The sequence below is a fragment of the Scylla paramamosain genome, chromosome 33 (genome assembly GCF_035594125.1).
Source record: "Scylla paramamosain isolate STU-SP2022 chromosome 33, ASM3559412v1, whole genome shotgun sequence".
Classification (NCBI taxonomy): Eukaryota; Metazoa; Arthropoda; class Malacostraca; order Decapoda; family Portunidae; genus Scylla; species Scylla paramamosain.
Window position 1 is genome coordinate 15,602,368 of NC_087183.1, and position 17,161 is coordinate 15,619,528.

The 17,161-nt window shown below is 40.7% G+C and overlaps 3 protein-coding genes and 1 long non-coding RNA gene across 4 annotated transcripts in view; 1 reads left to right on the forward strand and 3 right to left on the reverse strand.

Moving 5' to 3' along the window:
- The window catches only part of LOC135089468 (uncharacterized), a 120,634-nt gene that overhangs the window by 30,060 nt on the left and 73,413 nt on the right, over positions 1-17,161 (forward strand). The window lies entirely within an intron of this gene.
- On the reverse strand, positions 2,554-3,727 carry LOC135089497 (uncharacterized). The gene is made up of 3 exons (XR_010261505.1): positions 3,532-3,727; positions 3,113-3,215; positions 2,554-2,898 (listed from the first exon to the last, which is right to left on the reverse strand). It is a non-coding gene; the product is annotated as an uncharacterized LOC135089497 (long non-coding RNA).
- Positions 3,913-12,146, reverse strand: LOC135089417 (uncharacterized). The gene is made up of 10 exons (XM_063984959.1): positions 11,600-12,146; positions 10,831-10,968; positions 10,610-10,638; positions 9,776-9,884; positions 8,480-8,689; positions 7,968-8,059; positions 6,862-6,988; positions 6,121-6,215; positions 4,291-4,369; positions 3,913-4,031 (listed from the first exon to the last, which is right to left on the reverse strand). The coding sequence occupies exons 2-10, from the start codon at positions 10,913-10,915 to the stop codon at positions 3,913-3,915; spliced, it is 945 nt and encodes a 314-aa protein (XP_063841029.1). The 5' UTR covers positions 10,916-10,968; positions 11,600-12,146.
- On the reverse strand, positions 15,290-16,676 carry LOC135089786 (complement factor H-like). The gene is made up of 3 exons (XM_063985822.1): positions 16,494-16,676; positions 16,160-16,342; positions 15,290-15,589 (listed from the first exon to the last, which is right to left on the reverse strand). The coding sequence occupies exons 1-3, from the start codon at positions 16,603-16,605 to the stop codon at positions 15,375-15,377; spliced, it is 510 nt and encodes a 169-aa protein (XP_063841892.1). The 5' UTR covers positions 16,606-16,676; the 3' UTR covers positions 15,290-15,374.

The following is a 17,161-nucleotide window of genomic DNA, read 5'->3' on the forward strand; positions in this document are numbered from 1 at the left end:
ACGTCCATTTCAAAACCCACATAACGTAATCCTTTGAAATTCAGTTAACTACCTCTCTTCCTGCGCTCCTTACTCACCGAGCGGACCGTGAAACTCGCAGACGTAAAACGGGGTGGTGGTGCCGAAGTCCGTGGGCGCGAGGGACCCAGGAGGCATTCTGGGTCACGCTGAGGAAGAGGTGCTGTGTTCCCTCCACTGATGACCTGTTGACAGCGGCTGTGCACTTCTGCTGACATCTCGTACAGGTCACCCAGAGACGCGTCGCCAAACCTGGTGGAAAGTAATAGGCATGTTTTATGACTCTCTCTGTTTGTCTGTCAGTCTATGTTTGTTTGCTTATCTCTCTCTCTCTCTCTCTCTCTCTCTCTCTCTCTCTCTCTCTCTCTCTCTCTCTCTCTCTCTCTCTCTCTCTCTCTCTCTCTCTCTCTCTGAAGACACACGTACTGAAATACTCACGCCACGTTTAGTCCAATGGCCACGTCTGCAGTATCATGGGTATCCCAGTCCACTTTATCCTGTTCACAAAATTATAATACTCAACATTAATAAACTGAAAAAAAAAGAAAAAAGCGTAACAAGAGATTTCCCATGATAATAATTACATGTAATACTAGTAATGTAAGTTTTATGATTTTTTATTTATTTATTTATTTATTTATTTATTTGTTTATTTATTTATCTATTTATCTATTTATTTTTTATCGTGAGAGCTAACCGCGATGAAACAGAGCGAGTTCGTCAATCTGTGACATGGTGGTCGGGTGGGCAAGGCCTGAACCCTCCTTGTTGCAGGTGGCGAGGGCGTCCAGGAAGGTGGGTTCAGGGGAAGGGGATTCGATCAGCTTGTAGCATATGGTTCCCACTTTCTCGTAATCCTCCGGACACGTCACTGTGGAGTAGAAGGGATCAGGTGTTGAGAGATATTTGTACTGCTAACTGATGTTGCGACTGCTACTAGTGCTACTGCTGGTGGTGCTGTTACAGCTACTACTGCAAAATTAACTCTACATAGCAAAGTGGGCGATGAGAAAATGTTAAGCTGTTAGTTTTCCGTGACAAGTGAACAGTCGTTTTCTGTTTGTCTACTACATGTGGCGTGCACCTTGATTTCATGAATGCTGCTGCTGCTGCTGCCAACACCCCAATCTCACCTGGCCACATGCAGATTGCACTACTGACAGGATCGTGACAGTATGTGAGGAGCCAGTGTTTAACATCGCTGTTCTTCATCACCACGCATAGATCACCTGCTCTCTGTTAAGAAGAGATTCTCGTTATTGTGTCTGCTAGTATGCCTTCTATATATATGGGCCACTTGCTGAAACACTTCTGCACCGCACCGCCACTGCATTCAAAAGTTCAAAAGTTGAGGTTATATGGGTTTGTAAAGAAGAATCATTGTACTTATGTAAAATATTCATTTGAGTTCTTACTAGTGGTGTGTAGAAAATAATCATATTTAACTTTAAAAAAATGTCACTAGATTTTTTTTTTTTTAATATTTTCATATAAGTATTCTTCTTTTCGTGATTTAGTCATACATAATCTTAGAGGAAACTTTTCATAACAAAAACTGTTGAGTGTTTTTGTAAAGGACCTTAGTTAAAAAAAAAGTGAAAAAATTAAATTTAAGTATTTTCTCAGATAATTGGGATATGTTCCTTACTTAAATAAGAACCACTGTACATATGTAAAATATTCTTTAGAGTTCTTAGGAGTAGTGCGTAGATAATAACCTTATTTTACTTAAGAAAAAATGACACCAAAAAACACACTTTGTGGATTAATATATTCCTTTTATATTAATATTCTTCTAATTTTCCTGATTTAATCATCAGTGATCTTAAAGTAAAACTTTTAATCGTATCTTTTATTTTTGTACAGGTACAAGTGAAAAAAAAAATCAATGTACTAATTTTTATGTGATGAGTGAAATATGTTTCTTAGTTAATGGCATTCTTATTATTCTTGTGACATTAGCGAGATTTCTACCTTGTTAAGAGGAGGAACACTCTTGAGAAGCCGGCTAATCTTGTTTGAGGCCTTTGAAAACAGTCATAGTGAGAGAGCAAAGCATTTCTGAATACAGGCCATAGTTGAGCAAAATTCGGGTATAAACAAAAAGGTGCTCACCTGAGGATTAATCAGTTTTCCAGGTAGTTACCTTCCTGTTTGCACCTGACTGATGTTTAAGACTGTACTGGAGATATAATTAGGAATATTTTAGCATTTTCATCAGCTATATCACAGCTAGCATCTCTCTCTCTCTCTCTCTCTCTCTCTCTCTCTCTCTCTCTCTCTTCTCTCTCTCTCTCTCTCTCTCTCTCTCATCTCTCTCTCTCTCTCTCTCTCTCTCTCTTTCTCTCTCTCACCCATTCACTGAGAGTCACGTTGGTGTCGTCCGTAATGACAGTGTTATCCGGCACGGCAGGTATATAGGCGTTATGGTTCTTTCTTGCTTCTGAAAATGAAGGCAGGTGTAAAATATACAGCTGTGAATTCAGGAATTCAGAAAATGTTCGTGTGTGAGTGTGTGTGTGTGTGTGTGTGTGTGTGTGTGTGTGTGTGTGTGTGTGTGTGTGTGTGTGTGTGTGTTGGGAGTTTTCATGTGTATGCAAGTATTTTATATAATCTGTAGAAAAATATATATGAAAAAGCAAAGGAACCACCTTGTCCACCGCCAACACCTGCACCTCCATAAACTTACTCCTTAAACCCTCGTACTTGTTGTTACTGAGCGTGACTTTAACTTTCGTCCACTTACAACACTTATCGTGACACATAACAAAGGGCGCTTACTTAACGTAGTATCCTGTCAGGATCATCAAGTCATTCCTTAAACTGCTGACATCATCAAAGCTAGTGATGAAAGCCAGCGCGGCATTACGTTTAGCGCACCTGAGAGAGAGAGAGAGAGAGAGAGAGAGAGAGAGAGAGAGAGAGAGAGAGAGAGAGAGAGAGAGAGAGAGAGAGAGAGAGAGAATTAATATCGGTGCTTGATTGACTTAGGTATAATATATCATAAATTTTACCACTATACGTAATCACCATGAAACACACACACACACACACACACACACACACACACACACACACATAATGTTTTACTCACTCTTGGCTGCTTTTGATGAGGTCTCCGTTACTCGACACAAGTGTAAGACAAGATATCCTGTCTCTGCTCCTGATGTAGTTGTCAGGGCAGAGTATAGGGTAACCTGATGGAGAGAGAGAGAGAGAGAGAGAGAGAAATACGTTACCAGCATTGTCTCATGCATTGCACACACATATACGTGCTATTATCATCATCATCATCATCATCATCATCATCATCATCATCATCATCATCATCATCAGTCATCATTGAAATACACGGCAGTCCTGGTACACTGGTGCTGTGCTGTTCACCTTCATTTAGTCGTCTAATCTACGTACTGACGGTGTCCCTAGAAAACCTGACTGATACCAGGCTCTGAAACACAGTACAAGTGAATACGATGCTATACTCGATCTCTACCCGGGACAGCACGTTACCTCGGTGTGGCCGGACCCAGACCAACACGCGGTCGTCTTGGTTATCCTGGGAGGTGGAGTAGCCCTAGGTGGAGCGGCGGTGAAGAGAGAGGGAGAGGACAAGTGGTTCATAAATTCAAAATCTTTTGCTTTGTTATTGTTTGGGTTCATGTCGCCCTCACTTCCCGTTTATGAAAACAATGGAACTGAATGGCACAGAGGAATATAGGGTAGTGTTAGTGGTATTATTATCATTTATGTCATTATTATTATTATTATTGTTATTATTATAATAATTATTATTATTATTATCATTACTACTACTACTACTACTACTACAACTACTACTACTACTACTACTACAAACTACTACGATTATTACTACTTTTATTTCATCATCACTTAACAACAGTAACAACCAATGCAAAAACTTGCCTGCATGTCACTGTATTTTCCCCACCAACATTCGTCACCGTCCTCAGGACAGAAGGCCTTGCCCTCTATATCTCTCACGACATCACCTGCAATGACCAGTAATAGGCAGTGACACACTCAAAACCCACGCATGAAAACACACACACACACACACACACATACACACACACACACACACACACACACACACACACACACACACACACACACACACACACATATTAGATATTTTAAAACGAATGGAGAAAATTATAATATTTATTGAATGGGGAAAGATGGTGATGCTGTAAAGAAGACAGAGAAGGTGAAATTTGTAATGGATGTGGCTTGTCCTCCCCTCCTTACCCAGGCCGCCTGTGTTGTCCCCGAGGCTCACCAGGAATCCCGTGCCGTTGAGAAAGAGGTTGTTATAAGTCGCCCACTCCTGTGATGGTACAAACAAGTCGTCATTTCTTATATATTGTCATAGAATCTTTCTTAAAAGAACTCAGCTTTCTCTGACACAAAATACTGTGCCATGAATTTACACGAGTGGTAATATCAGATGCACATAGGCATAGCCATAAGAATCAGTACATACATGATAAGTCCTGAGGTTATACAGTTTGTTTCTGCCGTTGATACGAGCAGATACAGCCCCTCTCACAGGTGCCACTGACTCTGGTCAGTGGCGAGGAATGTATCCCTAGGATACGTTCCTTGCAGCCTAGTGCAGAGAGTAAACACGACGAATCCAGACATCTGCTGGTCGCCAACAAGTACCCAGCGTCAAAGGTCGCTACTCTGTTGAACCCACCAACAGGGAAGGGTGTATAACGAACGTCAAACTACCCACTAAGCTGAGAAAGAACTACTTAGTCTTTGCCAGGGAGCACAGGCAATGTAGACAACACATCAGTTGAGTACAGTTTGCTGTTGGACGACCGCCCACAGTTACAAAACCACCCACGTCCAACAAAGACATTATACACTCTGGCCAGAGAACAGCCTATTTACCGTCTCCCAAAAGGCAGACCCACACCTCCGATACAGCTGGTGGAGCCTGGGGAGAAGGTAGACAGCTGTAATCTAGCAGAATATTATACAATCCTCTGGTCTCCCCTACTCACCGCTGTAGGCCCCAAGACCAGTAGCATTTAACGAGCACACAACACACAACGCCTTCACACACAACCCACAACAGTACACTGCATTCCGGCAGATACGGGGAACAAAACAGGTGTCTGCTTCCATCAAAGTCTAGGCACAGATACAAGAGACAGCCGACCAATGCAAGACTGCGGGCTTCCCAAGGTGGACGTTTTGGCCATGAAACATATTTACTGTAATATATATTATATTTTGTATTATTTACATATTTTCACAATTATTATTAATATTCGTATTTATTACCTAACCTAACCTAACCTAACCTAACCTAACCTAACAGAACAGATTAGAGAACTTTTTTGGATAATAAAACAGACTAAAGATTTTTTCCTTTACTTAATAAGCAAGCTACTAAGTGCAATAGATTCCTAGTATTTTCTCCCGTGGCCAAAATGTCCTACCCACCGTGGCCAAAACGTCCTAGGGTGACATCCCGTGGCCAAATCGTCCGTGGCCAAATCGTCCGTGGCCAAATTGTCCGGATTCCAAATTCAATATGCCCTTCCTATTCAGACTTTAAAACCTCTCTAAACTATGTGACCAGCCTATTCGATATCTCGCCTGCTACTGAGCAGCGAAGTGTGGGAACACTCGTCCGCCCCTTGACTGTGTAGCGCCAAACGAATGGCCTCAAGACTGGGATCAGGGGGGAAGGAAGGGAGGGGGGGAGAGGAGAACTGGGGCGTTGAGAGGCCCAGCCTCTTCTTCCTCCCCCTCTTTTTTCTCCTCGCTCTTTCCGCTCTGTGTTCTGTACAGTCTCTAATGCGTAACAATATCAGCAGATCAAAGTTACCATTTTACTCTACTGTTTTTCTGTTATTTCCTTGATTTGTAACCTATCCCCCCACCACTCAGCTTTTCTTGCATCCCAGTTCATGTAGTTTTCTTTCAATAAACAGTTAGACAGATCAAAGCTTTATGGACAGCTTTCCGGGTAGGCCGGCGTGCCGTCACCTGCAGAAGGAGTAGGCTAAGGACTGTATGTTGCACGGCTATAGAGTTGAGTGCTGAGGTATACATACTCACTTTTGTCTGGCCGGAACTAGTTTTTTCATAGATGACCATATCGTGTGGTATCGGGGTGTCTCCTTCCCAGTGCATACCAATCAAGTTCTTCAGACCTGTGAGGAAAAGACAATGTCACACACGTCTTTAGTTTTGGCATGGCATTTTCTAGTGATAATGCTTACTTAGTATTCCAGTACTTAGTACATAGTATGCCAGTAGTTTCAATTGCACACTCGTGTTGCTTCAAATGACTTTTATTGACGTGGCTGTGAGATTTATTGACTTTTTTTTTCTGAGCAATGTAGTCAAATTTATTTATTTATTTATCTTTTTATTTTATTTATTTATTTATTTTTTTTTTTGTCCTCGTCAGCACAGCCAGACGTGGAGGCAGGAATCTACTTGATTTTACGAGTTGTAAGCAACGCTCTCTCTGGTGGAAACATTTCTCTGAACAAAACTGGTAAGCCCAACTCACAGTGAGCCTCATGTTGCCCATTCATGGTGACGGTATTCAGCCATTCTTTGACGATGCATTGATGTAATACAACAGCAGCGTCCCATGGACAAATCCTTTCTGCACAGCATTACGAGACAGCACGAAAGACGCATGTTACAAAACAGGCAACAGAAACCAGGAGGTAATGTGACAGGGCGAGCACGGCCTCATAGTGGATGCCATCCTGACGCGCCACGCTGTGAGTACTACAGGGACTGTGACGCACATGCATTAACTGACAGACCGCAGGCCTCACTCACCAATGAAATAGTCACTCTCTAGGCTGCCTTGCTTGTCTTGAGCCGCTGACTTAGTGAGGCTGAAGGAGTCTGATCCCCTCACAATTCTCAGCACTAAAGTGAGGTCCCTGTTCATGTTGCAGTATACCTGAAAGAAACGTGCCGATTCATGCGAAGGAAACGATATGATATTACCTTTGCTGATGTATGAATTTAGCCAGCTGGTGTTCAAATGTTAATGCACTCCTATAATAATGAACTCATTTACATTAGTTTGTATCAAGGAATTATATATATATATATATATATATATATATATATATATATATATATATATATATATATATATATATATATATATATATATATATATATATATAAATATATATATATATATATATATATATATATATATATATATATATATATATATATATATATATATATATATATATATATATATATTTATTTATTTATTTATTTATTTATTTATTATCTATTCATTTATTTTCTTTTATGTTACTAACAATAAATGATGACGATTTTTATATTCATGATGGCTTAATTTATATACATGATAATATTTCCTTCAATTCAGATAACATAGGAAAGAAACTGGAAGTTGCGCTTCACTTCAGTCTAATTTGTCTTAGGATGAATTATGGCCAAGGTTACATTTTGACCTGTAGAGCAGCTTAGCAGGAGGCAGGTGTGATTTCAGTCTGACTCATATTTGACACTACAAAAGTTACAAGGAAATGATCTTCCTTAAGAATTTTAAGCTGCATTCACTTGTGTGTGTGTGTGTGTGTGTGTGTGTGTGTGTGTGTGTGTGTGTGTGTGTGTGTGTGTGTGTGTTGTGAGGTGATGATTATGTAGTTAAGAGACAGGCAAAAAAAAGTAAATAAATAAATAGATGAATGACAATGATGGAAGATAAGAGCAAAGTTTGCCTAGTGTGTGTGTGTGTGTGTGTGTGTGTGTGTGTGTAAGAGAGAGAGAGAGAGAGAGAGAGAGAGAGAGAGAGAGAGCTTGCATACTCGTGTCTTAATCCGAGGACACATGATCTACACCTGCTCCTGTAATTGTACACCTGCACTGTACTTACACCTGCGCTCATGACTTACCCTAACTGGGCTGCCGTATTTCAGGGGACAAATGTCATAAGCACCGTCATTACTTTCATAAAGCTCCGAGCATTCTCTCTGCCTGTTGCACTCTGCGGGGACAAGAGACATTGTGTTAGTTGTTGTTTTTGTTATTGCTGCTGCTATTGTTTTCTCTCTTCTTTATTTTCTTCTTCATAATCATTAACATCATCATCATCATCACTCCTTATATGTATACACATGTCTCAAAACTCACGTCATTTAATAATTTTAAATTAAAACGAAGAATTTACGGAAAAAGATCACAAAAAGTCCAGATAATCACTAATTACAGCGTCAGTTTAACACAGGAACAGCCTGTTATTATTTTTCCTCGCACATGCGATGCCAAAACGCGCTCACCTCAACAAAAAAAAAAAAAAAAAGAGGGAGGTGGAGGTGGAAAGAGAGAGAGAGAGAGAGAGAGAGAGAGAGAGAGAGAGAGAGAGAGAGAGAGAGAGAGAGAGAGAGAGAGAGAGAGAGAGAATCACCTTGCAGGCACTCGTCATCAATGGGTGTCCATTCGCCATTAATGCAGTAAGTAAAGAGGCCATATTTTTCTGTTGACGTCCTTTCGCCGAAATCACACCAGTAATACACTGCTATGTCATCATTATTCGAGTTTTGCCACTCTTTCTTGCCCTTATATCTAGAAAGTTGTGGAGGGGCAGCGTTGCAGCCTCCGAAGACTTGGTCAGTCACTGCACAGTGGAGAAGGAGGGCAAGGTTAGGTTAGTTAGGTTAGGTTAGGTCAGGCTCTGCACAAAGGAGAAGGGAGGATAGGTTTGGTCAGGAAGGAGGGAAGATTGGTTAGGAGGGAGAAAAGGCTTTGTTAGGAGAGAGGGAAGATTGGTCAGGAGGGAGGAAAGGCTTGGTCAGGGGCAACACAAAGGAGGGGAGGAAAGGCTTGGTCAGGGGCAACACAAAGGAGGGAGGGAAGGCTTGGTCAGGGGCAACACAAAGGAGGGAGGGAAGGCAACACAAAGGAGGGAAGGAAGTGTCATGTATGTGTTACTTAATTCCTTCACTGCTGGACAGTTTTTTCTCCTTGACCATTTACAAGTTTATTTAGGATTATTTTTGTGTCAAAGTCTTTTAAATAATTCTGTAGTATAGAAAGAAAAAGATAACACCTTTGTTTTTATGTGTCTCCGTGCAAGTGATCTCTTCACCTTGACATGAATGTGGCCGGGAAGATGGCTATATCAGTTAAAGGGTTAACAACGTAAGGACATGACGTCAGGAAGCTGCAAGGGCCAAGTACACCTACACGTGGCAGTCTCCTTGAAAAAAATGGTCCCTCTTCCCTATTCATGAACTCATCTAAGATTCATAGGAAAAACACCATTAATTAAGATACTCTTCTTTTAAAACTCCCTTATGACTCAATACCAACAACATGATTATTGTATGTCACTCATCTAGAACTCTCTCTGTGTGTGTGTGTGTGTGTGTGTGTGTGTGAGTGTGTGTGATTCACCTACGGTCGTCTGCTGGTCACCTAGCCAGCCGTTCCCCTACGGAAAGAGCTCAGAGCTCATAGTGACCGATCTTTGGGTAGGACTGAGACCACTGACACACCACACACCGGGACAGCGAGGTCACAACCCCTCGAGTTACATCCCCGTACCCACTTGCTGCTAGGTGAACAGGGGCTACGCATTAAGAGGCTAGCCCATTTGCCTCGCCGCGCCCGGGATTCGAACCCGGGCCTTCTTGATAGTGTGTGTATGTATGTGGTGTGTCTGTATGTGCGTGTGTCGGTGTCTGTATGTGTGTGTACGTACCAACGCATGATCCAGGTTTGCTGCTGCTCAGCATCACCGGGTACCCTGAGGTATCTATCATCCTGCCGTCGTTAGGGCCATCACAGTGCCACGAATATGTGGGACCGAACTGCAGCCGAGAGAGAATAGGATAAGAGTACAGGCAACAAGAGAAAGCGAGATTGAAATTAACCTTTTCCTTGATACACGTATATAGTACAGATGTATCTCATGTCAGAATTCAGAGATACGCGGAAGCGGATCTTAAAAACTATGTGGATGTTCCGTAGATGCGGATCCGGACATCCAATTCATCTTTAGTATAAAGTTTTCTCACAACCACCTGAAAATTTTTGACACTTTTGTACTAGACTTTCCTAAATACGCAGTAATGTAGCTTAGAAAGGACAAGATAAGATTTATTCTTCCTTTCTTTCTGTGTGTGTCCATGCAAATAAAGCCTTACAGTGCCTTGCAGTGCCTTCAATGGTGATGACTGTGCCAGTGAAAGGGTTGAGAGAAAGCGAGAGGTATTTGTACCTTTGCCCGTGTGCAATGAACGAGGATGCGTGAGGGAGGGTCAGTTAACCTCGTTTTTACCTTTTCCTTGCACCAACAACAGGACAGACATGAAGCAAGGGAGGGTTCAACAGAAGCTTGCTGCACTGAGGCTTCAAAATGACTCGCTTGTTTGTTCCTATTTGGTTAGTGTTTGATACTGGTGCTTATATCTGTATGCGGAAATGTTGAGACACACACACGCACACACACACACACACACACACACACAGAGAGAGAGAGAGAGAGAGAGAGAGAGAGAGAGAGAGAGAGAGAGAGAGAGAGAGAATTTCTCACATCTCTTCTCGTTGGGTCACTGGAAGAACCTGCAATAAAGAAATAAAAGTAAAGGTGAAAAAAGTTTGCCACACAGTAGAATAACAGACAAACCAATAATTATCACCGCCAAAATATCACAAGCTTATAAACCATTGATAAAAATGAAGATACAGAGAGAGAGAGAGAGAGAGAGAGAGAGAGAGAGAGAGAGAGAGAGAGAGAGAGAGAGAGAGACTGACCTCCACGAGAACAAGCCAGCAGGAGCAGTAGTTGAAAGCAAAGCACGCCGTTGTTCACCATTCCTACGCGGTTCCTTGGTGACATTCTCTCTTGAGGTGGATTCCTAAAGAAGACGTCTAGGCCATCCTTAGTCCTCCCTGCGGATTGGTTATTGCTTTGTCTTAACAGATGCAAAGTGCTTTGGTAAGAGTACAAGAACACTGGGGTAGCTAGGCCATCTTGGGTCCTCCCTGTGGATTGTCTGTTTGTCTCTGGAGGTGCTTAGTGCTTGGGTAAGACTACAGGAACACTGGGACTTCTGAGAAAAAGATCAGGCAGTGTTTGTATCCTGTGCTTCATTCTTGGCTACCCTTCCACTAAATCCTCCCATTTTATTTCACTGAATCGTACTGTTTTATCTTTCCTTCTTCTCTCATGTCTTTAGGACTGTATCATTTGCCGTGATATTTATATACAATTTTTTTTTATTGTATCTATGATGTATGTTTATTTCTGAGCGTAGAAAAGGAGGAGGAGGAGGAAGTATAGAAAAAGGAAGGAGGTGTAGTGGACTTAGTAAAATTGTGTATGTATACCAAGGCGTGACACATAGAGGAATGATTACAAGACACAAGCGTATTAATATATAGATTTCTTGACGTTTGGACTATGTACAAGAACACTGGTTGTATAGATATTTCGTGAATTAAAGGTTAGATAAGTGTTTAAGAATATTTGTTCCTTCTTGATTTGTGAGAATGTTTGTATGTGTTTGTGTGTGTGACTTACCTCGTTATCTTGGTGTATAGATGGAGGAATTGAGAGAGCAAAGACTGTGACGTCCTTCTCGGTCTCCCTTCCTTCTCTGACTGACAAATCTCGCCACCAACGCACATCCCTCACACACACACACACACACACACACAGACACACACACACAGACGAGTAGCCAATAGGAAATCAAATCAGGTAAAAAAAAAGAAAGAAAAATGCACCCAACAAGTAATGAAATGAAACCAGGCAACGTCCAAACAAACCAAATAAACAAAATCCAGAGTCAATCAAATAATTAATTCCCTCACTGACTTGTCTTCACGCAGCACACAAGTTTTTTAGACCACTGGGATCAAATAAAGCAGCCCGCTCAGTCTCGAGATGCACGCACAGGCTGAGGGGGAAGTGGAGAGGGAAGAGGGGAAGGAGTGGTGAATGCGACGTAGTACTGCTGTTTTTGTCCCAATTTTATCGTTTTATGAGTTTGGATACGTTTTTTGCGGCCACCCAGAATAGATAAAGCATAGCGTAGCAGGTTGGACACACACACACACACACACACACACACTCTCTAGAGATGTATCTGATGTCCGCATGCGTATCAGAATCAGCGGAACATCAGTATAATTTTTAACGTTCGCATCCGCATCTGCAGTTCTGATAAATTAAACATCCTCATCTGCATCTGCATTTAGGATGAAATAAATATCCGCATCCGCACCACACATACAAAGAGGATTTATCATATTACAAACTAGAGTGCAGAGCTTGTTAAGTTGAGGAAAATGAAATCATGAAATAATCAATGAGTTTAGGGGGAAGGAAGGAAAGGTGAATGAGACTAGTGTTTTTGTTTGTTTGCTTTTTTGTTCCCTTTTTTCATTGTTTGGATGAGTTAGCTGTGTACCTGATCATCAATGTTGTGGTCTTGGAGAAGCGAGATTTGCTACGGCTTAAGTTTTTTTTTTAGGGTTATATTTTGTTGTTATTTTTTCAATTCCAGAATTAAGAGGAAGGTTAATTAAAGTAAATTGAAGTTAATTGAAGTATTGTTTGGGTTTTAAGGATAGGTGGCATAGAATGAGAGAGAGAGAGAGAGAGAGAGAGAGAGAGAGAGAGAGAGAGAGAGAGAGAGAGAGAGAGAGAGAGAGAGAGAATGTGTGTATATGTGTGTGTGTAAGTAGCTAAATGTTTGTTGCCATTATATTACAAACATTATAATTAATTACAATGTATACATATATGACTGGCTCAGTCTGTCAAGCCGAGGCTTCCTGCCAGACTTATTTTATTTATTCATTTTTTTAAGGTTGCTGTGCGAACCTAACTCAGAAATGAGAAAATAACAGTAATTAACAATAACAATAAACACTAACAATAACAATAACAATAACAAGTATATACTGATAGCAATAATAATAAGGAATCATGATAACCTGATAGCACAAATTGTTGATAGCAATAATAATAGAAATAATAACAACAATATTAGTTATAACAATAACTGATGGCAGTAATATAGTAATTCATTACAATAGAAAATGCTAATGTGAAAATAGAGTAATCATATTGCAATTATCTTTAATACCTTATAAACTTTGATTATTTCGGAACGTAAATAGATTTTTTTTATCAACGGTTTAAATCGAGACAAATTGCCAGTGTTAACAAAGTATTTCATTTCTTCTGGCAGAGAATTCCAAATATGAGGTCCGGAGAAAACACACAGTTTCTAAAAAGTACATACAGCTTTGAATTGAGGACAAGTAAGGTTAACATTGTTACTGTGAGTGTTGTGTGATGTCATTCGGAAAGCTTGATTTCCTTGTAAAAGTGAAAGCCATTTATAGATAAATAGAAATAGAAAGTATTTATGAATGTTCTCGAAATTAACAAATGTGTGTGTGTGTGTGTGTGTGTGTGTGTGTGTGTGAGGGAGCAGAAAATCTTTTGCTTTCCGTGCGACCGTAATTAATTATGAAAGAAACAATCCCTTTCAGTCAATGCATAAACGCGGCACTGAGGGTGATTCACGTCTCCCCACCTCACCCCCTTACCCCCTTACTCAATCATCCCCCCTCGTCTCCCCCAGTCGCCCCTCACGAGTCAGTTTTTTTTCGCGTTTTCTTCACGTTCACCAGAGAATCTTCTGACTCACAGAGATTGATTCCCATTCTTTACACCGCTCCTGCAAAGCCACACTCTATACATTCCACTTGAATTAGTGCAGTAGCTTAAGATGATATTTTCGAGCCATATCTAATTAGGGATCGTTAAGATAAATATGTATTTCGTAGCATTTTAATTAATCGTGTATTTCAGTATCATTTATTTATTTTTTTTCCTGACATCAATATTTTGTTTTATATTTAATCATTATCGTCATCTTATTCACGTGTGCAGTCCCGCTCACTATGCATCGTTACTCCCACAATGATATGTACAAAGTCTGCAGAGTCAGTATCGCAGCGTAGAACAATTATTAGCGATAGTAATGGTAGAAACAGTGATAGATAGGTAATTAGTTTATTTGTTTGCATGATAGGTAGGTAGATAATAGATAGATAGATAGATAAATAGATAGACGGATAGATAGATGAAGCTGAATAGAGGAAAGTGTCATTTAAGTAAGTGAAAAAGAAATATATAACGAAATTGATAACTAAATGGATAAAGAAATAAATGAATAAATAATTAAATACATGAATGAATAAATGGATAAACAAGTGGATGAATTAGTGGATAAACCAAGGTATAATAGTAAAGGAGATGAATTGATTGATTGATAGATAAATAGATAGATAGATAGATATGTTGATTGAATGGTTTATTGTCTATCTGTGCAGTACAACAATGGTAGCTCTTCCAACCCAGGCAGGAGAGAAATATAACTGTAATGAAATGTGTACAAATTTGAGGTAGTGTCCTCACTTATGGTAAGATGCTATAGATAATTAGGAGGAAAAGATATACCATCCATATTATAAGTCAACTTTTTTTATTTACCATCTAAATTACAGTTATGGTCAAAGTAAACGCTTTTATCAGAATTAAATGTATTTTACAGGAAGGAATACATCATTATATCTACATACACATTTTTACATAGAAATACAAACATATATACATTTTTTTATCTACAGTAAAAATATTAACATTACTCACTCATTTACTACTACTACTACTACAACACACACACACACACACACACACACACACACACACACACACACACACACACACAGTCAGAGAGAGAAAGGAGAGGATGATGATGGTAATGCTCTCTTACTAATAAAGTGATTGTTTACATACATATATATGCAACAACAATAACGACTGGCAAAGTTAATGAAGTCTTAATCTGACAGCTTGTTAAATCACTATCATTATTTTTATTGCAAAGTAATGACAAGAGAAACAACGATTATTAAATTAAGATATTTGCAATGAACAATGGGCATGATGTGAAGGAAAAAAAATAGGATAGAGTGGTTTCCTTAATATTATTGTATGTCATCATAAATTCAAAGTGGAAATATATTCATGACTAGGAAGTATTTCATTATGTCACAATATGTACCATTAAAAACTGTTAAAAATATATTCAAGAGAGAGAGAGAGAGAGAGAGAGAGAGAGAGAGAGAGAGAGAGAGAGAGAGAGAGAGAGAGATAGAGAGAGAAGGGAAAGGAAGGGAAGGGAAGGAAAGGAGAGGAAAAGAGAGGAGAGGGGAGGGGAGAGAGGAGAGGAGAGGAGAGGGGAGGGGAGAGAGGAGAGGAGAGGAGAAAAGCATTAGTGAGCATGGAGGACACAGGAATACTCACAGTAGGAGCAGGAGGACTTCACGCTGTGCCAGCCAGAGTCAGTGCAGGGGACAGTATAGGAGTAGACATCGGGCGACACGTGGTGCTGCGACAGGCACACCACCAGCAGCTCGTGCCCTGCCGTCCAGATCCTTTGGTCCCAGTTGGCGTGTCCATTGACCGGGTACAGCCTCTCGCGGCACACTGGAGGATTTTAGGATTACGTAGGATCACTGGAGGATGGGCCATCAACTGTCAGTGAGGGAGGGTTGGGCGATGACGGGCTGCCTATGTCAAAATGGGGTGTCACAACTTGGTGCCTGCAACACTAGATGAATGATAATTTCGTAGACGTTTTTTCTGAGGGGAGAGAGAGAGAGAGAGAGAGAGAGAGAGAGAGAGAGAGAGAGAGAGAGAGAGAGAGAGAGAGAGAGAGAGAGAGAGAGAGAGAGAGATCCCACCACAAAAAAAACAGAAACCTTAGTCGCTCTTGGTGTAGAAAGGGTTAAGTTAGATTAAGTTCTATTGGGTCAAGACAGATCAGATCTTCTGTCCCATCTTTCCCTGCCCTAAAAAATAAAGTTAGGATAGAAATGGGCTTAAAAACGATTCATTATATAGATGTGCATGATCCTTAAGACGCAAAAGAATCTAATAGCATTGTGGGGGATTTTACCTGAGTCATAGACAGAACAAAACAATAGAATAATTAAATGTTTACCCACATGAGTCACCTGTTGTGCACTTTAACCATTAGCCACTCCTTGTGCTTACCGTTGACGCAGGGGTCGGGGTTGATCCAGCCGTCGGCGGTGCATATGAAGTCACTGATGTTGAGAGCCTTGTCAAAGGTAAGGAGGTCCTCAGGGCAGGCGCGCGTCACCACCTCATCCACTCTCCACACGCCTGGCTCCTCTTCCTCTATTGCTACGCCCTCTAGGTCTTCCTCCAGACACACTGTAGGAGGGGAAGTGGGTCGTTTAAGACAACGACAATAACAATAGTAGCAGCAGCAATAAGACTAATAGAAAACAATCTCATGGTATTCATTTTCAGTAAAGCTCACATTCTCATTTTTAATCTTAGACTCGCATTTCTCGCAGCCTACCTTTTACACAGGGGTCAATGTTCTCCCAGCCCTGGTCGGTGCAGGTGACGAAGGTGTTCTTGAGGTGCAGGTGGTCAGTGCTTCGGTAGCCAGCAGGGCAGTCAAGCATCATGTTGTCCTCCACTCTTCCTGGTCCTCGCTCCTCCCACTTGACAGAAACATTGCCAAAGTCTGGCTTCTCCGTGCACACTGACAGAGAGAGAGAGAGAGAGAGAGAGAGAGAGAGAGAGAGAGAGAGAGAGAGAGAGAGAGAGAGAGAGAGAGAGAGAGAGAGAGAGAGAGAGAGACCGTTGCTATTAAAAAAAAAAAACCGGTGATATAACAAGTATCCAGGAGAGAGATACCGAAATTTATCCCCTCTATTTATTTCAGGTGCTTTTTAATATTTTTCCACCCATAGATAGAAAAATATGCAATAATTATTCCGTTTATTCAATAAAATCCTGTCATCATTTTCTCTCTTACAAGTAAAGGAAATACGTAAACGATTCCTTTAGCCTAAGCAGATCGTTTGTTAGGAGTCATAGTAATTCATGTTTAGGGAGAAAGATGCCACAGTTAGACCCTTTAAGTGGATGAGATCATACCTATGTCAAGACTGCCTTACCCAAGAAGATACATAATTATTTCCCTTTACCTTCGGAAAAGTAAAAAGGCCATTTTTTATC